Source organism: Melanostigma gelatinosum, assembly GCF_949748355.1.
Source record: "Melanostigma gelatinosum genome assembly, chromosome: 16".
NCBI lineage: Eukaryota > Metazoa > Chordata > Actinopteri > Perciformes > Zoarcidae > Melanostigma > Melanostigma gelatinosum.
Genome location: NC_136649.1, coordinates 17,321,666 through 17,344,152, shown reverse-complemented (window position 1 = coordinate 17,344,152; position 22,487 = coordinate 17,321,666). Strand labels below are relative to the sequence as shown.

The window sequence follows — 22,487 nt, the reverse complement described above, 5'->3', positions numbered from 1 at the left end:
TCTGATGCTCACCTCCGCATTTCTTCACCTTGACAAAACTCCCATTACATCCTGTCTGAGAAGTAAACGTGCCTCTGAAATCTGTGTGTCCTTCAAAGCATCTTAGTGTGTGTAGGATGCAGAAGTTCAGCAGGTGTACATATTTCCCTTCCGCTGTGAGTGGTGGGGGGGGGGGGGGGGGGGGATATTGCTGCGGGCCTGACACCTGACCCACATTAATGGGCTTTCTGTTAGAAGGCCAGACAGAGAGGCAGCAAAAGAGGAATGAGAAAGAGTTTTGGGCAGAGAAAGTGAGACCAAGAAACTTGACACTGAACCTTAGTCCACGATGCAAGATCTGCTGTTTGTCAACCCAACACCCACGAGTCCCTGAGAGCCTATACTGCTTAACAGCCGCTTTATAAAGCAGTGTAGTTATTTATCTTATTCAGACTTAGGCGCATACCGACATAAGCTAAACGCTACAGTGTTTAGCAGGTGTAAGGTTTACCATGTTCATCTTCTTAGTTTAGTGTGCTAGCGTGTTCACATTTGCTAATTAGCATTAAAACACAGCCGAGGCTGACGGGAATGCCAATCGTTTTATTGGAATTACCAAAAAACTTTGACTTTGACTTGATGAAAGCACTATATGAAAAGTTATGGGATTCCCAAAGTTACTGCATCAATTCTGAGGTGAACATGAACAAAATGGTCCGTGCAAAATGTCTAAATCTTAAAGTCTGGACCACAGAGACTGACGAACTATCTGAAACTCATCCCTCTTATGTTTACTCAGGTACTGGGAAGTACCTTGCAGTCGCATCGGGGGACACTTTTGTGGATATTTACAATGTAATGAGCAGCAAACGGGTTGGGGTGTGCAAAGGATGCCTCAACTACATTACCCATCTGGACTGGGACAAGAGAGGTGAACAATGCTTCCTTACATACTAACGACTGCTAGCGATCAAATGATGGATTCAAAATGTCTCTGTTAAAAAAACTGTTGAACATCACGGCCCACTTTCATTCACAGGAAAACTACTCCAAGTCAACACCGGTGCTAAAGAGCAGTTTTTCTTTGAGGCTCCTCGTGGCAAGAGGCAGACCATCCCGGCTACAGAGGTAAGCAGGGAGAGAAGGCACAGGAGCGGCCTCGGTTATGGTTGCGCTCTTGGCCCAAATTTCAAAATTTGGGCCAGTGAAGCATTTGCACGGCCCTCCTGGGTTGTCATTCTAATGTTGGCAGTGGAAGTGCGGCAGTGTTTAGGGTACCCATAATACAGCGTGACATTCAGACACCTTGCGAGGCACACAGGCAAGCATTAAGAAAATAAGGGTCACGGATGATAGATGCTGCTAGATCGTGTCTCGCTGCACCGATGTCCTCTCCTACTTTTGCTCGTTTGGCTCACCTCATCATGATGCTTTCCTCTTTCCCTCCCACGCATTTCTCTCTTGTCTTGCACACTTGATCACAGGATGATTATCGACTGGCTGAGACAGTAGTTGCCTCCTCATTCCTTCCTTCCTTTCCTACCTTTTGAAGGAATAGTTTGACATTTTGTTGACGCTTATCTGTAGGTGGTTCAAAATGCGATGGCTCATCTTCTAATAAAGACAAAGAGAGAGCAATTTATTTCAGTGTTGACTCTCCGTATAGGCTGCCGGTAGATGCATGTAGAGGCTCTTCGTGGTGACGCTCCAGAGTACATTTCTGATTTGTTGTTTTATTTTGTTGCTATCTTGCTCGTTGACAGCTAAGGACTATATAGTGAGGTGCTTTTACAAAGAGCTATAAGAGTCATCTCTCATTGCCTACTCACTTGGCTCAGGTGGAGAAGATTGACTGGAGCACGTGGACGTGTGTCCTGGGTACGTCTGTTGAGGGCATCTGGCCTTTGATCAACGAGGTCACTGAGGTGACTGCCGCCTGCCTTAGTAACGACAGGAAGGTGCTAGCAACAGGAGATGACTTGGGATACGTCAAGCTCTTCAGATACCCTGTCAAGGTAAGACACAATGCATGATTCCTCGTATTAACTGGGTTGAGCGCCTCATGACTTACGGCTTACGTTTATGCAAATTTGATGTAAATTTCCGTGTTAATGTCACATAGTGTTACATAAATCTTGTCCCTCTTCCCTCAGGGGAAGTATGCAAAGTTCAAACGCTACGTGGCCCACAGCACACATGTTACCAATGTGCGGTGGACCCATGACGACAGCCTCTTGGTGACAGTCGGCGGGGCTGACACGTGCCTCATGATCTGGGCCCACGAGCCGGAGGGCCACCGGGAATTCAAACAGTGCGACAGTGAGGAGTCGGACATCGAGAGTGAGGATGATGGAGGTGAGCGATGAGCTTCCTTTTGAGGTTTTTCATTCATCGAATGTTTCTGCCGCTAAAATCGGTATCATTCCTGTCCGTCACCAGGTTACGACAGTGATGTGACGAGGGAGAACGAGATCAGCTACACCATCAAGGCCTTATCCGCCAACATGCGTCCCATGACGGGCGTGAAACCCCACTTGCAGCTCAAAGAGCCCTCGGTGGACGAAAGGTATCTGTCATTGAAGCTGTGGTGAAGCTTTGCAGATGGTCAGAGGGATGCTCCTGCGCAGTCAGAAAATACCTTTTAGGAATAGGAAAGGTCACAGTATGCAGAATAAGGCTTCTGCATCAAGACGAAGCCAAACCTGCCTTCTTCAGTCAACATATCTTTTCCTTTCCTGCGTGAAATTCCTGCCCTGTCGCTGCCCTTTTGAAATAACTCAGCCTTTTCTGCTCTTCTTCTTTCCTTTAATGGCTGTCCATCTGTCATTATCCTGCTTCGTTCTTTAATTCTACTTGAAGACAAGGGGTGGTCAGGTAAGCTCTATAGTGTTCATGAATGTTGATTTTGGACAAAAGATGAAGCAGAGGGCGCAGCATGTATAAATACAGAGAAGCACCTTATCTCACGAAATCATGTCAAGACTCGAGACAGTATCAAGAACTATCTTTCACTTCTCGAAGCTTTATATAATGCCTTTAAGTCCCCTCTGTACAAATTCAGCAGTTTTAGTGATTCATTTTCAGCGTTTGATGCTCTTTTGGGTGTTAATTCACTTGTTAATGAGCTACTGTTCTGACAGGCAGGAATAATTGGGCTGACAATTAAGTTAGAGCTTGAATTTAATTTACTTTAATCATTGTTAGTCGTCAGCAGAACAATTTTTAAATCTGAATGTTTTTGATAGTCAGCGACTCGGAGAAAAATTCAGCTATTAACTTCATTAAACCAGAAGGAATGTTAGAAATGCACACATCTTTAGAATATTTTAGAGTGTTTTTAAGGAAATATATTGTTTGTTCGTCTGGTCCTGAACAGCGCTTACAAGCATTTTCATATTTTACATCATTACAATCCATCTTTAAGTGTGTCTCAGACTTTGGGTGATTCAGGGTCATTGATTTCCAGATTAGTTTTTCTTTTTGACAACGATGAAAGCATCCTCACAGTTGTCATGGAAATGGACTTTAGTTGTCATGGTTACACCATGGCGCTGACTCCCGTGTTTTACGTCCTCGGTGGCTGAGGTGTTGTGTTTCGTCACGTGTGTCCAGCCAGGCAGCAGTGAACGCTGTAAGAAACCTTTTTCTAATTCGAACTTTCTCTTTGTTGTTGCTGCCATGAAGAGGGTCAAGGTAAGCTGCTTATTGTCTGGTTATGTGATTATTCTATGGAGTACACACACAACCTCATGTAGATATTTGTCGATTAAATATGAAGCCACTCTTTCCACACCCTGCCTTGACTGTGGAGGAAGGTCATGGTAATAGTTTGTACTTACAGTCTTTGCATTATCAATAGTTTTTTCATGCCATTGTGTTTTAAATATGCACTATAAAAGTCTTATTAATTAACAGACAAAGCTCCAGTTATGTCATATTTCCTTGAACTTTTCTTTCCCATAATGGATGATTCTTAGCATTTTCATTCTCGTTCCCACTCAGTCCCCTTATTCAAACATAGTCCTTTCATTGCTTCGCTGGCAAAACAAACTCTGTTCCACTTGTGATACAAGAAGCCTTGACATGTCACCTGCTTTTTAAAAGAATAATCCCACCTCAAGAATTGTAGCTCTTTTCCTTTGAGATAAAACTTCACCTATTTGTGTGCACATATGAGTAGATGTTCATACAATGTGTTTGCATCATAGTCAGAGTAGCAAACAGTGTGTTGTTATTACTATTGTCATCATTATCATGATCATCAGCAGCTCTGCAGCAACCCCCCCTTATCCCAGCTGTCTGTTTCAGGCCTCCTGTCAGCAGAGCGCTGCCACAGCCGGAGAAGCTGCAGACCAACAATGTAGGCAAAAAGAAGAGACCCATTGAGGTAAGACAAACCTCACATCCTTCCTAAAACAGATGGGGAACTTATTGTAAACAGATGGAGTCTTATCTTGTCAGCAAAATATTCAAAATGTTTGGTTTCGAATGTGATTCTTCCTTCTGAAGACGCTGTGTGCTCGTCCTTTGTCCGGACAGAGCTGTAATTGAACAACGACGTACTCCTTCGGCCAGCAGCTGGCTCTGAACATCTTAGTTGTCATGGCGTTGACCCTTCTGACTTTTTCTGACTCCCCCGCAGGACCTGGTGTTGGACCTGGTGTTTGGTTACCGTGGCAATGACTGCCGCAATAACGTGCACTACCTGAACGAGGGGGCGGACATCATCTACCACACGGCCTCGGTTGGCATCGTACTCAACCTGACGACCTGTGAGTAGACGGTCTAGAAGACTCGCTGACAGTGTTACTAATCACTGTAAAGCAAACATTTCATTTTGTATCTGTGTGTGTGTGTGTGTGTGTTTTCTTACAGCCTGCCAAAGTTTCTATGCAGAACACAGTGATGACATTTTGTGCCTGACAATCAATCAACATCCCAAATTTCCCAACGTGGTGGCAACTGGCCAAGTAGGTATGTTTGTGAGAAGTTGACCTCCTGTGTCACCAGCCGCCTCATTTCTCGCCCCTGTATCCTGTGGTGTGCTTTGTGCAGGGGGGGGGGGTATACATGGCAGACAGCCATCCCCCTCCTACGAGCTGATCTGTGCTATAGAGCCACATTCATGCATAAATGGATGGTTGTGAGATTGTCACGCATGCTGCATTTGTCACGGAAAGACACACATAAGCAGAAATTGGCAGATATTGAATTACATGGATTTGTAATGGCATAACATTTTATCCATATAACTTTTAGATTTGTAATGATTTTCTGTAAATTACCTAAATATTTAAAAATTGCTCAGAAAGTCACAAAAAATGAACAGATAATTTATCGGCTGTCAATAAATCCGATTTTTTATCTTCTTTTCAGGTGATACTGGTGACATGTCAGGTAAGGACATTTCAAAATGAGTCGTCATGTGGATGATGAAATTTGGTGTTAAAAACTATTATAATCGGTATTGTTTCAGCTCATTATATTCTATATCGCCATCTAGTGGCCACTTGATTTGTGGCCTTTGCCTCATGCAAACTTTATTTTTAGAAATAATGTTTGGAAGCATTTTTGCTTTGTTGTAGATTCTTTTACATTATCGTCTAAAAAAAGTAAGAAATATTATGTAGTATATATAAAAAGCTGTGAAAGCATATGTCTAAACTCTAGCCTATACCTTTTAAGTTTTAGGGTTTTGTTAAATTGGAATATAGAATTTGTAGAAAGACAATAATTCATTATTTTGTTAAAGGATGACATAAGTTGGACGCAAAAAATAAAGAAGTGCATTGATAGTAGTTCATTTTAGATCTACAATTCTCCTTCTCTGTCCCTCAGCCACGTCTCCATCTATACACGTGTGGGACGCCATGACCAAGCAGACGCTGTCGGTGCTCCGTTGTTTCCACTCCGGTGGTGTTTGCTCCGTCAGCTTTAGTGCCACAGGAAAACTCCTGCTGTCTGTGGGCCTGGACCCCGAACACACCGTCACCATCTGGAAATGGCAGGAAGGTAAAACTGAATAATCAACTTTGACCTCATTCTGGGGATTAGACCGTCCAACCACAATTCAGAGATCATGCTTTCATTGCACTCTATTTCGGTTTTTTTAGGTGCCAAAATTGCCAGCCGGGTAGGTCACACCCAGAGGGTCTTTGTAGCTGAATTTCGTCCAGACTCTGACACACACTTTGTGTCTGTGGGGATCAAGCATGTGCGTTTCTGGACGTTAGCTGGTCGAGCTTTGCTCAGCAAAAAAGGTGTGCTGAGTTCCATAGAGGACGCCCGGATGCAGACCATGCTGTCTGTAGCATTTGGAGCTGTAAGTGGCTTTCAACTAATATTCATGAATTTTTTTAATGTTTTTACTACATACTACATTTGACCTCATAATTTGACTCTACTAATATTTAAAGCTCACCAGATCCCAAACTGTCTACTTAAATGTGCTGTGAGTTGTTTTTGCATTGCTCGCTCTGCTCTCTTAGGCCACTAGATTAGTGCAGCTTTGTTTTCTTTTCAGAATACCTTGACATTTACAGGTACCATAAGTGGGGATGTGTGTGTGTGGAAGGAACACATTCTAGTGAGAATTGTGGCCAAAGCTCATACGGGCCCTGTGTTCACCATGTACACCACACTGAGAGACGGCCTCATTGTCACCGGAGGCAAGGAAAGACCGTGAGTGCTGCTCTGTTACATTAATACACCATATTACATATCAGTGAGCTCACACTGTGTAGCAGGGTTGGATGGCCTTGATTCCAGATTATGGAAAACATCTCTTTGCTTTTAATACTAGTTTTTTATTAATTGTATTGATATTTGCAACAATGTAGTTCCCCATATGAATGTAATACCAATATACGAATATATACATATGAGGGGGAAATGCATACATATTTAAAGCTGTGAATTGCATCAGCTGAGGGATGAAATACACGTATGTGTTCCTCCACAGCTCAAAAGAGGGAGGTGCTCTAAAGCTCTGGGACCAGGAGCTGAAACGCTGCAGAGCGTTTCGATTAGAAACCGGACAGGTCATAGACTGTGTTCGCTCTGTGTGCAGAGGAAAGGTAGGTCGCACATAATATCGCACTCTATAAAAGGATCCAACGAATTGCAAACTTCATCGTGTGTATTTTGACACATTTTACTGATTTCTGTGTCAGGGTAAAATCCTCGTGGGGACCAGGAATGCAGAGATCATTGAGGTAGGAGAGAAGAATGCAGCGTGCAACATCTTGGTGAACGGACACATGGACGGACCGATCTGGGGCTTGGGCACCCATCCCTCCCGAGACGTATTCCTGTCTGCGGCAGAGGACGGCACTGTTCGTCTGTGGGACATCCCGGAGAAGGTCAGCCTTGTTACCTCAATCCCCTCAGAACTATCTCAATTCCTCCCAATACTTTCGTACTTCTATCATATAAGATGTTGCTTTTATCAAGGGGAATTAAGATGGTTGTTCCTCATTCACAAAGTTACACTCATAACAAGAATGTGATGATGTTGCATGGACTTGTGGGGAAACAGAAGATGCTGAATAAGGTGAACCTGGGCCACCCGGCACGCACCATCAGCTACAGTCCTGAAGGAGACATGGTGGCCATCGGCATGAAGAACGGAGAGTTCATCATCCTGCTGGTGGCCTCACTCAAAATCTGGGGCAAGAAAAGAGACCGGCGCTCTCCTATTCAGGATATTAGGTAATGACAAAAGAGTTTGGCACTTTGCACAAGGTACAGCTGAGTTCAAGGGGAAGGAAATCCAGAAAATCTCTAAAAATCTAAGACCAACGAGGAAGGAAATATTAAAAAGCCTTTATTATGGTGGCTAAATCATTTAAAGAGGCAACATGTTTCGACCACCATAGGTCTTCCTCAGGGAATGTCACGCTAACAAATTTTCTTTGGAGACTGAAATAGGTCAAACCTACTCCACACACTTCAAAGTAAATCTGACAGGACAGACAGACTTTTAAAACGTTGCATGTCTTTCTAACAGGTTCAGTCCAAACTCTCGCTACCTGGCCGTAGGCTCTACTGAGAGCGCAGTTGACTTCTACGACCTGACACTCGGACCGCAGCTCAACCGCATCAACTGCTGCAGGGACATCCCCAGCTTCGTGATGCAGATGGACTTTTCGGCTGACAGCACTTACGTCCAGGTATGGACTGTGAGAGGGTTTATCAACTCTGCAGTGGGAGGGCATGTTTGTCTTTAATGCTAGCTGGCTGGCTGTATGATCCCTAACCTGTAATGTCTTGAACCAGATATCCACCGGTGCTTATAAACGGCTCGTGTACGAGGTGCCATCTGGGAAGCAGGTCACAGAGCAGTCCCAGATCGACAGGATCACCTGGGCCACCTGGACAAGGTGAGAGTCCCGGTGTTAAGACCGACACGTGCACGTTAGAAAGGTAATGGATAAATATATGATTGCTCTCTCTCTCTCTCTGTATCCAGTGTCCTTGGGGACGAGGTCATAGGCATCTGGTCCCGCAACACTGACAAAGCAGACGTCACTTGTGCCTGTGTGTCCCACTCAGGCCTTAACATCGTCACAGGCGATGACTTTGGAATGGTGAAGCTCTTTGACTTTCCATGTCCAGAGAAGTTTGTAAGTATGATTGCATAATAGTGTTGTGTATATGACACTGATATTTACCCGATGCCATCTGTCAGGTGATAAAAGTAAAACATTTCTCTGCACCTTTCAGAGATACGCTTAAATCACGAAGCCACTGTGTGGTGAATCGTCTCACGTTTACTGTACTCTGAGAGATGCCACCTGGATGATATGTATGTGTTCTGTTTTCAGGGCAAACACAAACGCTTTATGGGCCATTCTGCTCACTTGACCAATGTACGCTTCACAAATGGAGACCGCTTCGTGGTTAGTGCCGGTGGAGATGACAGGAGGTATGACTGTGGCTCCAAATCACAACATAGCTTACAAATGACATCACAATCAAATATTTAGCGATGCATCCTTTCCTTTATGTCCTCTCTAGCCTCTTTGTGTGGAGGTGTGTCCATGCCCCTCATTGAGGATCACACCTGGACCAACCCTGCCTCAGAAAGTCTCCCAGCATGGCTCTCCAGAGAGAAAATGATGCTAAAAGGATGCATTGAAGCAAGGAGGAGGAGGAGGAGGAGGAGGAGGAGGAGGAGGAGGAGGAGGAGGAGGAGGAGGAGGAGGAGGAGGAGGAGGAGGAGGAGACGTGGCAGCTTGTAATGAGTGGTGATCTGACTTACTGCCTCAAAACTATAGGTGCATGCATATGTTAAAGGCTCATTTTCATCACAGCATCAGTCCTGATTGTGAACACAGGCGGAGGGCATACAGCCCTGCTCTCATAACATCACATCATCCTTAAAAAAAGAGACACATCTCTCAAATAATAAAAATAATAATCCATTTTTTGTTTTTTAAAGAATGAGTGTATCTGTGTACATGTTGAAAATGGACGTTTTGCCACTTGATAGGCCGATGAAATTGTGTTACTGACAATGCCATTTTTTGAAAACATGTAGCAAACTGAATTAGCCTTAATCTGAGTGTTTAATTTATAAGGGTTTGGATTCTTTTTGTATGAGTTGGTTTTACTTTTTGGATCATGTAGTCATTTGTTTGTTCTATTATTACTGGTGATTCCAAATCCGGTGGCCTTCCTTCTGAATGTAACATCCACTGTTATGTTCTGGATGTCAGCATGCCAAAGCATACTATGCACTGTACACCTGACCTGGTCACTGTGTTACCCTGATGGTTCATTTACGGTTTGTTTATGTGGTTGTGTTGTTGACAGGTTGACCTCAAACCTCCCTAGGCAGTGTTCCCCTCATGACAAGTTAAACGTGCTCATACTTGTTTGAGGATGTGTTTGTGGTAAGTGGGTGTGCATGGCTTACTGGAAGACAATCTGTCTGAACCAAATTCCTCAGAAAAAAAAGAACAGCTGTAAATTGATGGTTCAATACACGGTTGCAATTCTTTCTCACTTCTCAGTGTGCTGCTATGACGTATTAATGTCGCATTTTCATGAATATGAACGGTGTGACTTTTTTCAACAGTAGGTTAATGTTTTGTGTTATCGGATATATTGCTTAAATGGAATGTTTTATCAGAGAAAATATGAAAAGTGCAAAAATATTTTGCTCCTTGTATTAAGACTAACTATACAAAAAATTGTTGCTGCATAATTTGATTTACATTATACCAGTGTACATATCATTTGTATATATTCTTTTTGTATATTTTTTGTGAGATGTTTCTTAAATTCCACTTTAATAAAAAAGGCAACCATGACTTTGAGTGATATGTTTTCAGAGTGGTGTAATGAATCCAGACCAATTAATAACGCTGACGAAGTAACACTTTCAATGAAACGATCAGTGCGACTAACCTTTCATCAATTATCAATAAATAGACATTTCCTGGGTTCCCTTTCATCCCTTTAATCTAATGATGAAAGTGTAATAAATCATATAACACACAATTTGCATAGAATAAAAATTGAACAGACTGAAGATACAAATATTTTAAATTCACTCAATTTTATTTTAGATGAAACAATATAGCTTAGCTCTCTCCAATCATATATTTAGCCTATTTACATATTTTACACCCAGGGCAAATCTAAGCACCGCAGACTCAAACGCCTCAATTGACCTTTTTGTTTTGAATTGAATACTTGATGATTACAGCTGAATGTTGTGAAGTCATCTATCAATGAGCAACGACCGGCACTATCTGCAAAACAGCACAATGATCAATAGATACCCCATCCTTTCATTCAGTTAACTTGTTTCACACCTACAACACCAGTAGTTAGAAAGCATTATGTTTAAAAGTGTCTTATGATATTTAATTGTATTTTGTCCACAAACTGGTAAATCAGCGTATCAAGTAACATTGACGCAGGGTCATAATTTGACAGAGAAGGAGCTGCCACAGGAGCAGCCATGATCGGCTTGAGGATTCTTGAGCACGAGGAAGGTGGAGCGGATCAGCTCATGGGTGAAGTCCACAGTCGCTCCTTTCACAAACTCCAGGCTGTCCTGGTCCACAATGATGCCCACTCCTCCCTGCTCAAACACCCTGATAGCAGAGCAGCGTGGATGCAGGAGGGAACAGAGATTATAAGAGACAATAAGGACACAATGAGACCGGTGTGAAACAACAACTTCAAAGATAGGTTTGTGGCAGTTTACCTGTCATCTTCATTCTTGTTATTCTCAACAGAAAACTTGTACTGGAACCCAGAGCAGCCTCCTCCCTCCACATGTATTCTCAGATAATCGCCCTTCCCCATGATTTCCCCTAGTCTCTGTGTTAAAGGAGGGACAGAATCATGATGAATGAGGTGCAAAGTACAAAATAACAATCCAACACATTGATTGACACGGTGGCTACTGCATGTTAGCATGGTCCATAATCAGATATCAGATATCAACAATGTTGATAAATAACACTTCACTCAGATGGGGGATTAATTAAATGTTTGGATTATCAGACATGACAGTATGATGCTTAATCGTGGACATGTCACACCTTCACACATGACTCAGTGAGTTGTACTTTGTCTTCAGATGGTTCTGACCCCGCTGGCTTCTGCTGGGTTGAGGCACTGCTGAAGCGGTGAAGCGCCGTTGTGTAAAGGGGCAGGTGATTTTGACGAAGCCGGTGTAACTGTTGGCTCACATTGTGGTTGGACAAAATAGTTGATGCCCTGCAAAAAAAAAGACGTTATGTTAAAATCAGATTGCACGACAGCAGCAGGACTAGTAGCCTCGCTAGCCTTGGGGCTAGCTAGCTACTTAACGGTAGCGCTAACAGCTAACGTTAGCCTGCTAATAACAATAATTCAACACGCAGCTCTTTTTCTCCCCCAGAGAGATTGTTTACAGATTATCTCTACTGGTGACAAATAAGCGTTACCTAGCAATGTTTAATACTGTTGACTTTGACGCAGTTATCATAGCTGCTCTCACGAATGCCATCTTCCATAACAAATGTCGGAAGGTTACATCCCCCAGTTTACGACGGAGGGAAGATTGCAACTTTATTGGCTGAAAGGATTGTCTGTCAAATAGATACGCCCAGATTTGTACAATACGGTCGTTTGATTCGTCGGTTTAACTGCCAATCAAAAGAAGAAGAAAACGTGTTTGTTTTGTAGTTGGGAGCACTTCTATACCTTGGCTTTGCCTTGCAGGCACAGATCTCCCTGAATTGATGCATTTAGGTTGGGTAAAAGATGACTGGGTTCGTTTTTACAGTCTATGGTTTGTGTACTGCTTGAGATTTTGATCTGCCAATTGTATCGCATGAGGCGGAGTCTTAACGCTGAGAGGTTTCCTGACAACCTTGATTTCGGGCACAAAAACCTAAATCTTAATGATTTGCATTGTATGATAAATAGGCGTTACTTCGATCTCGTGATAGACGGAAATAAAAGGTGCTCGGCGGTTGTCGTCTTCACTTCGGAAACTGCAGAAAGCGCTTCAAAGGTACAGTTGCTTCATTGATGTCCTTATGTTATGCTTATTAGCAGGCTATTATGATTGTATAGTTACTCTTGGTGCCAGGTAGTGGAAGAGTACGTGTTCTTTGTTAAACTCTATAATCACTGCTACACTCGGAACATTTGAGGAAACTAACACAAAGTCATATGATTGAACACTTAAACTGACCGCTGACGTCTGGTGAGGTTTCCTTTTCTATTACCTAATTACTATTTCCTCAATTCATGTCTTTGTTTTTGTTAGGAAATAAACATGGATGTCCCGACTCGTTTTTTCGTTTTGTTGTGCTTAATGGGACTCATCTGTGCGGTGCCAGTGAAGTTCATTGACTGCGGTAAGTTTCACTTCACTCATTTTAATGACAAACGTCAGATTTACTACTCTTCTGACTTTTAATTACTGTTGTAACTGCCTTGTACGTTAGCGGTAAACATTTGTGACGCAATCTTAAAAGGGAGTGAAGAAATCCATTGGTTAACATGTGTTGCTGTCCTGTTATTATAAAATATATAAGTTTACCAGAATACAGAAGTGACTTCTGTTTAAATGCTTGTTTTGTCCATCCTATAGTCATTAAGGTTTAATTATCAGCATTTTTGATTAATGTTCCATTGTTTCTTTGACTGACTGTTTCATGTCTGGGCACATCTCTGTCACACAGTCGTGTGCACATGAACAACTCTCATGTGCTCGTTTTGTTCATATTCAGTGATTAATTAGGAGTTTCCTGAGTGATCAGAGCTGTCACTCCATCTAGAAGTGATTTTTGTACAGCACTTCTGAGAGGACTCAGAAAAGAAAGAAGCAGCAGAGTCCAAGAAAGAAACGTCTAGTCTCTTATTTGAGTGGACTTCCAAAAACGATGACAGATTCTACGTTTCCCACAATGTAACAATGGCTGTCACGAGACTCTCTGATCTCATCAGGGTTATCTTTTTACACTTTGGACAGACTCCTCCTGAGCCACAGAAGAGATCGAGCTGAGTGGCCGAACACTAAAAATTAATAAGATTACATTCTTTACTTTAGATTATATATATATATATTTTTTTTTTTAGGTACCTTGTGCAAAAGTATATTGAGACTGAGCTCCTGGATATTGGTAGTTTTCTCTTTTTTGTATGCTTAGGTCTGCTTATTTTTTTTAAGACATTTTTCTTTCCCCCTTGTTTCTCTTTAGGCTCCCCTTCTGGTAAAGTGTCCATAGTGGACATTAGCCCTTGTGCCGTTCAGCCATGTCAGCTACACAGAGGACAGTCCTACAGTGTCAATGTGACATTCGACAGTGGTAAGGGTGCTTTGTCTTTGAAATACTTCACCCGACAGTCAGAACATAAATGAATAGGACTTGTATTTTGTTTGTACTTTTTGATCTCAGTCATGTGTTATCTGTTGTAGCTGTGGAGAGCCAGTCGAGCAAAGCGGTGGTTCATGGCGTCATTGCTGGAGTTGCAGTCCCCTTCCCCATTCCCATAGAAGATGGCTGCAAGTCTGGAATCCAGTGTCCCATCCAGAAGCAGCAGAATTATCACTATCTGAACTCTCTTCCTGTGAAGTCTATGTACCCTCCAGTAAGTACTACTTGTTACATCGGCAACAAACCTTTTCAAACAGGTGTTCTTTCAATGTAGCCAAATTTCTAAGTAAAAATGTCCTTTCGGTCTACCTATTACATCTGTCACTTCTTCAAAACTTGTGTGTGTTAAATGTAACATGCAAGGCCCACGTTGTTCACTGAACACTCTTCTGCATTTCTCACTGATCACTCTTCTGCATTTCTAGATAAAACTGGTCGTGGAGTGGGAACTGAAAGACGACAACCAAAAAGACCTGTTCTGCATTCGGTTCCCGGTTCAGATTCTGTGAGCTAAGCTAGCTAAAGTGCAATATATATATTTTTAAGAAAGGGATTCAGCTATGACTAAAAACCTGCAGAATGATTCTAGCTATGATCTCATTTTATTCATCCATCAAATTGATTTTTAAGATGTCTGTTTTTCACTGGTTTGCAAGACTTTGCTGCACTCACACATTTTGACTCCTGCTGAAATAAATAAACGGGTGATTTTTGCAGTGATCTGCCTAACAGTCGAGTTTAAGGGAAGTGGCTGTGAAGCAATACAGTTGTTTGTGAATGACCCTGAACCACTTCCAGTGCAGTGCAATTGTCTTGTCTTACTGGCTGCTGTGTAGTCAGAAAAGGTACATTCTGTATTTTTCTTTACTATAACCTTTGTATTGTTTCTTACTGACCTTGTACTACTAGATGTGTAAATGAAATAAAGAAATCTAATGTGTAACAAAGTTTTATAGTGTGATTGATATGGACTAACATTTGAGTCAAATTTGTTATAAGGACCATTATGTCAAATGTACTTGTAAGACACTTGATCCAAAAATGTTGGTGAACTTTAACTCAATTTCCCCAAAATCAGCCCTTGATGACTCAGTGGTGAAGAAACTTTATTTTTGTTTTAAAACTCCGCTGCTCAACCTTGGTTTGCCTTCTGGCAGACGTATGTAGATGTAAAAATGAAGACTACCGATAATGTAATTCTCAGAATTTATTGTTCTGTGCAAAGGCCAGCAGCATGGAATGGATTTCTTAACACCGAAGGATATAACTGTATTATGACAATTAACCAAAATTTGAGAGACTACAACAAATATATATCAGTGATCACTTTTACAGAAACGGCTTGAAATGCAAGTTTGAGTTGCAATGCAGTATGGAGAAAAATAATATTCAAACAAATTAACTTGATAATTGAGACATTTTTCAAAGAGTTTCTGACCTAGTTATCCATGTGAAATGTCAGCCCCACAAAATGGCATTAATCGGTCATTAAAGCAGTACATACATGAGTTGACAGAATATAGCTTTGGCACTTTCACCTGCTGAATAAGAACTAGTTGGTACGTTTGAGCAGATATCAGTTGTCCGGTCACAGTTTTAGTGCAAGTAACTAATTCATACAACCTGCTTCTTTCTCAGACCATTCTCATGAGTACAAAAGTGCAACATTGTCAAACAATGTGCACCGTTGTAAAACCTTTCCACAGTAAAGTCAACACAATGTTGCAACAGCCAAAACCACCAAGCAACATGAGGTCATTCAATATGGAAGTCAGAACTAAGCAGAGTTGATGGCGCAGGGTAAGCCTTACTGTAGTGGTAGCTAGGCAGCTTGATGTCACATAATAGGCTATAATATTTGACCAGACTTGGCTCACACATCCAAATTGACCCACATCATCAACCTCTGTTCCACTTCTTCAACTTGGTCCTTTCTACTGTCCGCTTTGCTTCAGTCTCTCTAGCCGCTGGAGCAAAGCGTTCCCAAAGGCTTCTCTGTAGCCCGGACTCAGCTTGTCGAGAAGTGAGTAAACAGTCTCGTGGTACTGGGTGTCTAAATCCTCGTCCACTTGATTGAAGGCATAGCCCACCACCTGTTTGGAGAAGTGATTTATTGTAAAAACATGCATACAATGAGGAATAAAAGAGGAAATCACTGTGCTTCACTTTCCGTTTGTCTTTACCCTTAATCCCGACTCTGTGAGCTCCAGACAATACCGGTTTCCCTCTCGTGTTTCCACGTTTATGTAGGCCACATCTGACGCGCTGCTGAGACTTTGTGACACGTGCATTTCGTCAACGGCAAAACGTACGTCGTTTACCACCGCCTCTGCCTCCAAACTCATGTCCTTGACGTGGCCGAGCACAGCACAGTCCTCGTCAGAGGAAGAGACGACGGATTCCTCGGGCTGGCAGTCTATGTCCATCCCCCTGTTACAGAACAACAACATTATTGGCGGACTCAGCTGAAGCCCAGATGTTACTGTATGCTGTTGAAACTTGCTGACTGGCACAATGATAGAAAGAGTTCTCCATGTCCACAATCACTGAGTGCACTTGAGAAACCCTGCAGTTTACTGGGACTGTGTCAGAACAAGCAGCTCTTTACTGCCATGAAACAAACTACATTCATTGGACCACCTGTCAATTGTTATCTGCAATAAGATGGTAGTAAAAATAAAATACACCAGTATAATATGGTCATAAAACTTAAAACAGCTATGCACGGCTTTAAAAAAGGCACATTATTTAAAGAAAAAAAGCAGAACTGAAACAAACTAGCATCTGACTGTTTTGTGAACTTTTTTAAAAATTAAAAGTGCAAGGTGGACTATTTTTAACACTTAAGATCCTCTATGAGTGGCCTAGTTGAGTGAGGAAAGGTTACACCAACTGAAATTAGGAACTCAACTACCAAGTTGGACCCACTAAAATGTCATTAACTTCTTAAATGAAATGTAGTTGCACCAGTAAGACAACGTTACACAAGTGTAAGATAAAATGGGTATTCCCAGAATAGATAGTGTGTGAAACACCTCCTTCCAAACAGGTTTGGTTGGTCCCTGCATGGTATAGCCATGATTTATCCTGCAAATGCTTCACTCATTGAAGATCACTCTGAATGTAAAAGGCTGCTAAATGCACCGGTGCATTTTTGTTAAACAAGTTGAATACATTTGTTGCCCCATTTATGTCAAGGAGCATTAGGTTGTGCATTCCTGTATGAGCCCTTTTCCTGCAGGACAGCTGTAACCTGTTGCTCCGCATCTGGCTGCGTCATTGTTCATTCATTTGGATGGATGCCTTTAGGGGCGCTGAGCCCTTGTAACCACTGAATGTTAGACACGCAGCAACCTTTACGTAACCTGTCCCTGCTACCTTTTTGATGTCTGTATTACAAGGAAAACACTGTGGATTTGTCATTGTTATGGAAGGAGAAAGTATCATCATGGTTTGGTCTTCTGTATAACCTGTTAAACCAGGGATTCCCAAAGTGAGGTGCGCGCACCCCTGGGGGTGCGCGAGCTGCCTCTAGGGGGTGCGCGAGAGGAAAAGTGTAATGGCGGTCTGATGGTGTAATAATATTAAATATAAAAAAAAATGTAATTTTAATTTAAAAACTGTCAGGTGGGACATCTGAAGCTATCAGTCGTAAAAGAGGAGAGGGACAGAGAGAGAGAGAGGAATCGGAGGCGAGGGGAACGGAGAGGTGCGTTGGGGGGAGAAGAAATCGAGCCAGAGTCAGAGGAAGATGAGACGGCGCAGACTGGGAAAAAAAGAGGAAATATGATGAAAAGTATCTGTGTCTGGGCTTCACTTGGATTGGCGACGCAGATTGCCCAAAGCCACAGTGCGTGGTGTGCAGTGAGGTTCTGGCTAACAGTCTGAAGCTCTTATTTACGTCGCCACCTGAACACCAAGCATGCCAGTGCAAGTCAAAAGCCCCTTACATTGTTTATATCGAAATTGGAGGAGTTACAAAACAGCCAAAAACAACTGCAGTCTCATTCATCTGTTGGGTCTATAAATGACGCACTACGGGCTTCATATCTGGTTACAGAATAGCGAGAAAGGGGCTACCGCACACAATCGCCGAAGATGTGAGCTTGCCAGCTGCCAGAGAGATGGTGGAATGTATGATTGGGGAGAAAGAAGCAAAAAAGTTGTGCATGATCCCGGTGTCCAACAACACTGTGTCGCTGCATCGATGCTTTGTCCGAAGACATCCTGGCTACATTAGTCGCTCATTAATTGTAAATTAAATGTGATAATCTGCCTCTGAGCCTGTGCGTGTGTGCTCGCATCCGTATTGCTCTTTAAAAGTGACGCCTTGTGTCACTGAAAGTTATTGAAACTTTGTTGCAGTGTTTCAGGGCGTTTTCACACCTTCAGTTCGTTTCCTTTGTTGCAGTTGCTCCGTTGTTCGGTTTGTGTTCACACTGCAACATTTAACAGCGGACTAAATCTTGTAAACAAATGCCACGCGCAGCAAACTGTTCTCTCATTGGTCCGATTCTTATGCGGCTATGAAGGCTTAAAAGGCTCTGTTGCTTCTTTTTTTTTTTTTTTTTATTAAGGGGGGGGGGGGGGGGGGTGCGCGAACCCGGTCGGGATGTAGAAGGGGGTGCGCGGCCTAAAAAGTTTGGGAACCGCTGTGTTAAACCAACACACAGTGCTAGTAAGGTCACTTAGAATTAGACAGAGATTTAAATAGGCAGAAGGATATGATGTACTTAGATCCTTCGTTAAAGCAGCAATATAACGAATAAATAATAATTGATTGCAAGCACTGCATTCAATGTTACTTAAGTTAAAACTATTATTCATGCAGTTTAATGCAGAAAAATGCCGTTAGCGTTATATTATTGTATTACTGGAATATTATTACAGTTGCATTAATGGCCGCGTGGCATTATATCGTTGTAACGTTAGTTGGTCGAGGTGGAGCTGATTATAAATATGTTATACATGTACAATGAAGAACAGCGACATCTTGAGGACTCTGAGCAGCCTGGTTGTGGAGCTGCATGAGGATAAATATATCTGGTTACTGTTCACACAGACAGCTGCTATTCAATGTGTGAGTTTCATGCAAATGTAAATGCAAATTGGGCGAATTCATAGAACGTTAGTTAGGAAGACTAATCTACTGTAGCTAAACTCTGAGAAAACTAACGGTAGCAAAGCAGCTGACCGCTCTGTGGGCTATACACGTATTTCAATCCCTTTGGTTATATTTAACCCGTTTGCATTTGAAATATGGTAATCACGCGATTGATATGAATACGTTACAAAAGTCATTTCTAATCTCCGTTTTTCTCACCTCCTCGTTGGATGTGTTCTTCCGGGCTCGTGGAAGCGTCCGGTGCCCGCTCGAGCTCTTTAGAGAGGGTTCCGTTAAAATGAGCGTCACCTCACGTTAGATCGGTAACTAACCGTTGAGCTGCAAATGCGTGGATAACCAGAGACCGAGGTGACATTAACGCACGCCCTGTTTCGAGTGCAACCGCTCAGCGTCTAAAATAACGACCTAAAATAAATGTTGACCCAACCGCCTGTCCAGAGGTCCACACAGAGCCGCCATGTTATGACGTCATTTCCTAATCCCATCCCGGTGGAGGCTCAATTGGTGCGTAGTCATGAAAGTGTTTGTAAACAAGTCAGACAGAAGGTAACTCACCAGCTGCACTAATACATTCCGCTGTGTTCGTTTACTTGTGCGTGTTGGCGTATTGCTCTTGTGTGTGTATGTGGCGTGATTTTTGTCAGCGTACACCTCACTGTGGGAAGATAACTTAATAATAGTTTGATTTTAGGGTTAGCTAGCTATCTAGCAGGCATGTACCGTTCAGTCTTTAGCCTGACGTTAGCCGGCTATGCTAATGTTGCCTCACGGGAGTGGTTCAGAGGCTAGCTAATGTCGCTAGTCTTGCTAGCCGGCTAGTTAGCTGAAATGACATGTCTTTGTCTAGCTAGCGCTACTCCCGTGTCTTGACTACGATAACAGCACCGTTCAAGTGACCACAGCTGCGGGCAGCTATTGACTGGCACGTCTGTGGCATTAGAACAGTTATTTCGCAAGCGCGTTTGTCTTATTTACACTGGCTCTAGAATGGGGGTAAATGTGTGCTGATGATAACACATGACGTGGTGGAGATGTAACGTAATGCTTCACTTATATTATAATAGTGCTCCTCGGGATACATTTAAAACCGTGTCTGTCTTAAACTGACGCATTCGTGAAGCTTGTTGTTTTCGTCTGTGCTGTAAACATTGTGTGTCAAGTCCCATGTTTTGTCAAGTGTCAAATTACAAAAGCTGGAACCATATCTCTGTCTCTCAATAGGAGCCGCAAGCAGGAGTCTGACACATTCCCACACATATCCCCGAGTGTCAACACATCCTGCGGAGTGTCCCTAATCTTGGGATGTGAAGGGTGTTGGAGTTCAAGATTTCTTAATGTCTTTAAGTCGACAGGATGACACAGCTGTAACGCCAGTGATTCATCTAGCTGTCCGAGTTGCTATACCACTCCGGTTGCCTCTAGAGCCCCGTCATTACCTGTGTACTGTTCACTCATTGAGTTAAGATGCCGTGGCCATTTTCGGAGTCCATCAAGAAGCGGGCCTGTAGATACCTCCTGCATCGGTACCTTGGCAACTTTCTGCAGGAGAAGCTGAGCTTGGATCAGCTCAGTTTAGACCTCTATCAAGGCACCGGATCTCTTGCACAAGTGCCATTGGATAAATGGGTATGTGTAGTGTTACCTGGAAATACAACCAATGAATTTATTTGATTTAAACACATAATCTGTATGAACGCTTCAATATTGTTTCTTGTTCCTCAGTCACTCAATGAGCTCCTAGAGACTGCAGATGCCCCTTTTGAGGTCATCGCAGGGTTCATCCAGACAATTTCTCTAACCGTTCCATGGGCGGCCCTACTGTACGAAAACTGTGCCCTGGAGGTCAAAGGTTTGGAGATGGTGCTCAGACCAAGACCAAGAGTGGGTAAGGAGAGGCTGCATTGCTTTCAAAAAGGTGTGAGATGGAAATGTATCATCATTCTGTTAAAAAAAGTTGACAACTGATTTTACTGAAAAGTCAATGACTGTTCCTCCAGCGTCTGGCACTGAGCCCATGTACTGGTCCAGTTTCATGACGAGCAGCATGCAACTTGCCAAAGAATGTCTCAGCCAGAAACTCACAGATGATATGGGAGAGAGCTTCCAGCCTTTTGAGGGGTTAGAGAAGTTTGCAGAAACGATAGAGACAGGTACGACATGTAGATACTGTTGAGCAACATTTCGAAAAAGTGAACCGACCTAGAATTGTGTTAAGTAATTTCTTTCAAATTTCCTACCTTGCAGTTCTGAGAAGAGTTAAAGTGACATTTTTGGATACTGTTCTCAGAGTCGAACACATTCCAGAAAATTCAAAAACTGGGATCGCCCTTGAGATTCGAATCAAAAAGTAAGTTTGGACATTCTGGAAAATCGGACAATTTCCAAAATATGACATTAACATATCACGACATATTTTCCAACATCAGAATTTAGTCAAAAAATGTCTCCATCCATTATCAATTTTAATTTCTAAAATCGATCATCATTCAGAAAGGAAGTCGCATAAATAAAGGGAGCAAGATAAAATACGATTGAACATTTTTTTTTTAATGTTGTGGATAGTGAAAAGGTTGCAGCTATATGTATGGAAGAAGTCCCCATCATGTAGTGCATGCGATGCAATAGTTTTAAATGCAGGTCCTTATCAAACTTATTGTGTTCTGCGGTTGCTTTCAGGATTGTTTACTGCGATGAAACAGGCGAGGAGACTTCAAGTGTGAATGTGCATCAGCCAACGACATTTGCACATAAAAACCTGCAGATGGAAGGCATCACTGTATTTTGGGATGAGTTCTCAGATGTGTCCCGTGCTGGCTGTAAATCTTCACCCACTCCAGCGGTTAGTGTAGCGAGTCTTTGACATTTTGCAGGAAAGTGTATGAATGTATGTGTCAGCCTTTTTAAAATATATCTTTTATTTAGCAGGAAACTGAGCCAAAGCTCTCCCCTAGCTGGAATCCCAAAATCATATGTGAGCCTCATCCTCAGTTTACAGAGCAGTTATCCTCTACGACACCCTTTGAACCGGTGCAGGTCGGGAGCCTCTGTGGTAAAATCGAGTTGTCCCTCACTCTGAAAAACAACTTGGCGATGCCTGGAGCAAAGGTACATTAAGCATTTCTTAATTACAAAATACTATAAGCAAACAAATCCCAATTATTTCAACAGTCAATATTATGAACTCGGGGTGATTGCTAATAACCAGGGTGTTTTACGTGCTTTGCTTTTCAGCTGGATGTTGTCGGACACATTGATACACTTCTCATTCTTCTGTCCCCACGGCAAGTTCATCTTCTTCTGGACTTGTGTGGAGCTTTTTCTGGTGGAGGTGAGCCTCCTCTGTTGATAGATGAGAGGCAACATTTCAATCAAACCGGGTAATAATATCCCCAAATGAGTTACTGAGAAGTAGAGTGAATAGAGGATTTCCTATTCTTTTTGTGAAGGTGCGCAGGAATGGGCTAAGGATAGAAAGAGCAGACCCATGCAGC

The 22,487-nt window shown here is 42.5% G+C and overlaps 5 protein-coding genes across 10 annotated transcripts in view; 3 read left to right on the top strand and 2 right to left on the bottom strand.

Moving 5' to 3' along the window:
• Positions 1-9,034, top strand: part of eml5 (EMAP like 5) — a gene marked incomplete at both ends in the record, with an annotated part of 29,624 nt that extends 20,590 nt beyond the window's left edge. The window contains 20 exons of one of the 4 annotated variants that reach the window (XM_079286603.1): positions 779-910; positions 1,019-1,107; positions 1,818-1,994; positions 2,133-2,334; positions 2,419-2,545; positions 4,288-4,366; positions 4,622-4,751; positions 4,855-4,953; positions 5,356-5,376; positions 5,818-5,991; positions 6,093-6,301; positions 6,503-6,660; positions 6,941-7,055; positions 7,152-7,340; positions 7,517-7,689; positions 7,988-8,150; positions 8,257-8,360; positions 8,450-8,603; positions 8,805-8,905; positions 8,998-9,034. In XM_079286603.1, the coding sequence (XP_079142729.1) occupies positions 779-910; positions 1,019-1,107; positions 1,818-1,994; positions 2,133-2,334; positions 2,419-2,545; positions 4,288-4,366; positions 4,622-4,751; positions 4,855-4,953; positions 5,356-5,376; positions 5,818-5,991; positions 6,093-6,301; positions 6,503-6,660; positions 6,941-7,055; positions 7,152-7,340; positions 7,517-7,689; positions 7,988-8,150; positions 8,257-8,360; positions 8,450-8,603; positions 8,805-8,905; positions 8,998-9,034 (2,633 nt within the window). Of the gene's footprint in view, positions 1-778; positions 911-1,018; positions 1,108-1,817; positions 1,995-2,132; positions 2,335-2,418; positions 2,564-4,287; positions 4,367-4,621; positions 4,752-4,854; positions 4,958-5,355; positions 5,377-5,788; positions 5,992-6,092; positions 6,302-6,502; positions 6,661-6,940; positions 7,056-7,151; positions 7,341-7,516; positions 7,690-7,987; positions 8,151-8,256; positions 8,361-8,449; positions 8,604-8,804; positions 8,906-8,997 lie in introns of all 4 variants that reach the window. The other 3 variants (XM_079286601.1, XM_079286604.1, XM_079286602.1) reach the window with 3 other exon arrangements.
• Positions 9,035-10,530: 1,496 nt separating this feature from the next.
• isca2 (iron-sulfur cluster assembly 2) lies at positions 10,531-11,996 on the bottom strand. Its single transcript, XM_079287114.1, has 4 exons — positions 11,928-11,996; positions 11,541-11,718; positions 11,201-11,316; positions 10,531-11,087 (listed from the first exon to the last, which is right to left on the bottom strand). The coding sequence occupies exons 1-4, from the start codon at positions 11,987-11,989 to the stop codon at positions 10,913-10,915; spliced, it is 531 nt and encodes a 176-aa protein (XP_079143240.1). The 5' UTR covers positions 11,990-11,996; the 3' UTR covers positions 10,531-10,912.
• Positions 11,997-12,397: 401 nt separating this feature from the next.
• LOC306790728 (NPC intracellular cholesterol transporter 2-like) lies at positions 12,398-14,812 on the top strand. Its single transcript, XM_079287205.1, has 5 exons — positions 12,398-12,499; positions 12,758-12,848; positions 13,695-13,802; positions 13,913-14,085; positions 14,297-14,812. Exons 1-5 carry the CDS (start codon positions 12,401-12,403, stop codon positions 14,378-14,380), a joined length of 555 nt encoding a protein of 184 aa, XP_079143331.1. The 5' UTR covers positions 12,398-12,400; the 3' UTR covers positions 14,381-14,812.
• A 277-nt stretch (positions 14,813-15,089) lies between these two features.
• Positions 15,090-19,438, bottom strand: gskip (gsk3b interacting protein). Its single transcript, XM_079286737.1, has 3 exons — positions 19,195-19,438; positions 16,055-16,301; positions 15,090-15,964 (listed from the first exon to the last, which is right to left on the bottom strand). Exons 2-3 carry the CDS (start codon positions 16,295-16,297, stop codon positions 15,806-15,808), a joined length of 402 nt encoding a protein of 133 aa, XP_079142863.1. The 5' UTR covers positions 16,298-16,301; positions 19,195-19,438; the 3' UTR covers positions 15,090-15,805.
• A 42-nt stretch (positions 19,439-19,480) lies between these two features.
• atg2b (autophagy related 2B) overlaps positions 19,481-22,487 on the top strand; it is a 14,328-nt gene continuing 11,321 nt past the window's right edge. For 2 of the 3 annotated variants that reach the window (XM_079287127.1, XM_079287126.1), the window contains exons 1-9: positions 19,481-19,542; positions 20,218-20,622; positions 20,719-20,881; positions 20,994-21,146; positions 21,241-21,343; positions 21,673-21,835; positions 21,922-22,101; positions 22,228-22,324; positions 22,443-22,487. The exon at positions 22,443-22,487 is cut by the window's right edge and continues 120 nt beyond it. In XM_079287127.1, the coding sequence (XP_079143253.1) occupies positions 20,461-20,622; positions 20,719-20,881; positions 20,994-21,146; positions 21,241-21,343; positions 21,673-21,835; positions 21,922-22,101; positions 22,228-22,324; positions 22,443-22,487 (1,066 nt within the window). In that variant the 5' untranslated portion in view covers positions 19,481-19,542; positions 20,218-20,460. Of the gene's footprint in view, positions 19,543-20,217; positions 20,623-20,718; positions 20,882-20,993; positions 21,147-21,240; positions 21,344-21,672; positions 21,836-21,921; positions 22,102-22,227; positions 22,325-22,442 lie in introns of those variants that run through there. The other variant, XM_079287128.1, reaches the window with a different exon arrangement.

What these genes read in the sequence shown, in the direction of transcription:
- isca2 (XM_079287114.1), bottom strand. Translation starts at nt 11,989, where the DNA reads ATGGCATTCGTGAGAGCAGCTATGATAACTGCGTCAAAGTCAACAGTA. An exon ending in ACAGTATTAAACATTGCTAG is followed by an intron (nt 11,719 to 11,927) that starts GTAACGCTTATT and finishes TTTTTTTTGCAG; the next exon opens with GGCATCAACTATTTTGTCCA. An exon ending in AACAAGAATGAAGATGACAG is followed by an intron (nt 11,088 to 11,200) that starts GTAAACTGCCAC and finishes CTCTGCTATCAG; the next exon opens with GGTGTTTGAGCAGGGAGGAG.
- LOC306790728 (XM_079287205.1), top strand. Translation starts at nt 12,401, where the DNA reads ATGATAAATAGGCGTTACTTCGATCTCGTGATAGACGGAAATAAAAGG. An exon ending in AGTGAAGTTCATTGACTGCG is followed by an intron (nt 12,849 to 13,694) that starts GTAAGTTTCACT and finishes GTTTCTCTTTAG; the next exon opens with GCTCCCCTTCTGGTAAAGTG. An exon ending in TGAAGTCTATGTACCCTCCA is followed by an intron (nt 14,086 to 14,296) that starts GTAAGTACTACT and finishes CTGCATTTCTAG; the next exon opens with ATAAAACTGGTCGTGGAGTG.
- gskip (XM_079286737.1), bottom strand. Translation starts at nt 16,297, where the DNA reads ATGGACATAGACTGCCAGCCCGAGGAATCCGTCGTCTCTTCCTCTGAC. An exon ending in TCACAGAGTCGGGATTAAGG is followed by an intron (nt 15,965 to 16,054) that starts GTAAAGACAAAC and finishes TTCTCCAAACAG; the next exon opens with GTGGTGGGCTATGCCTTCAA.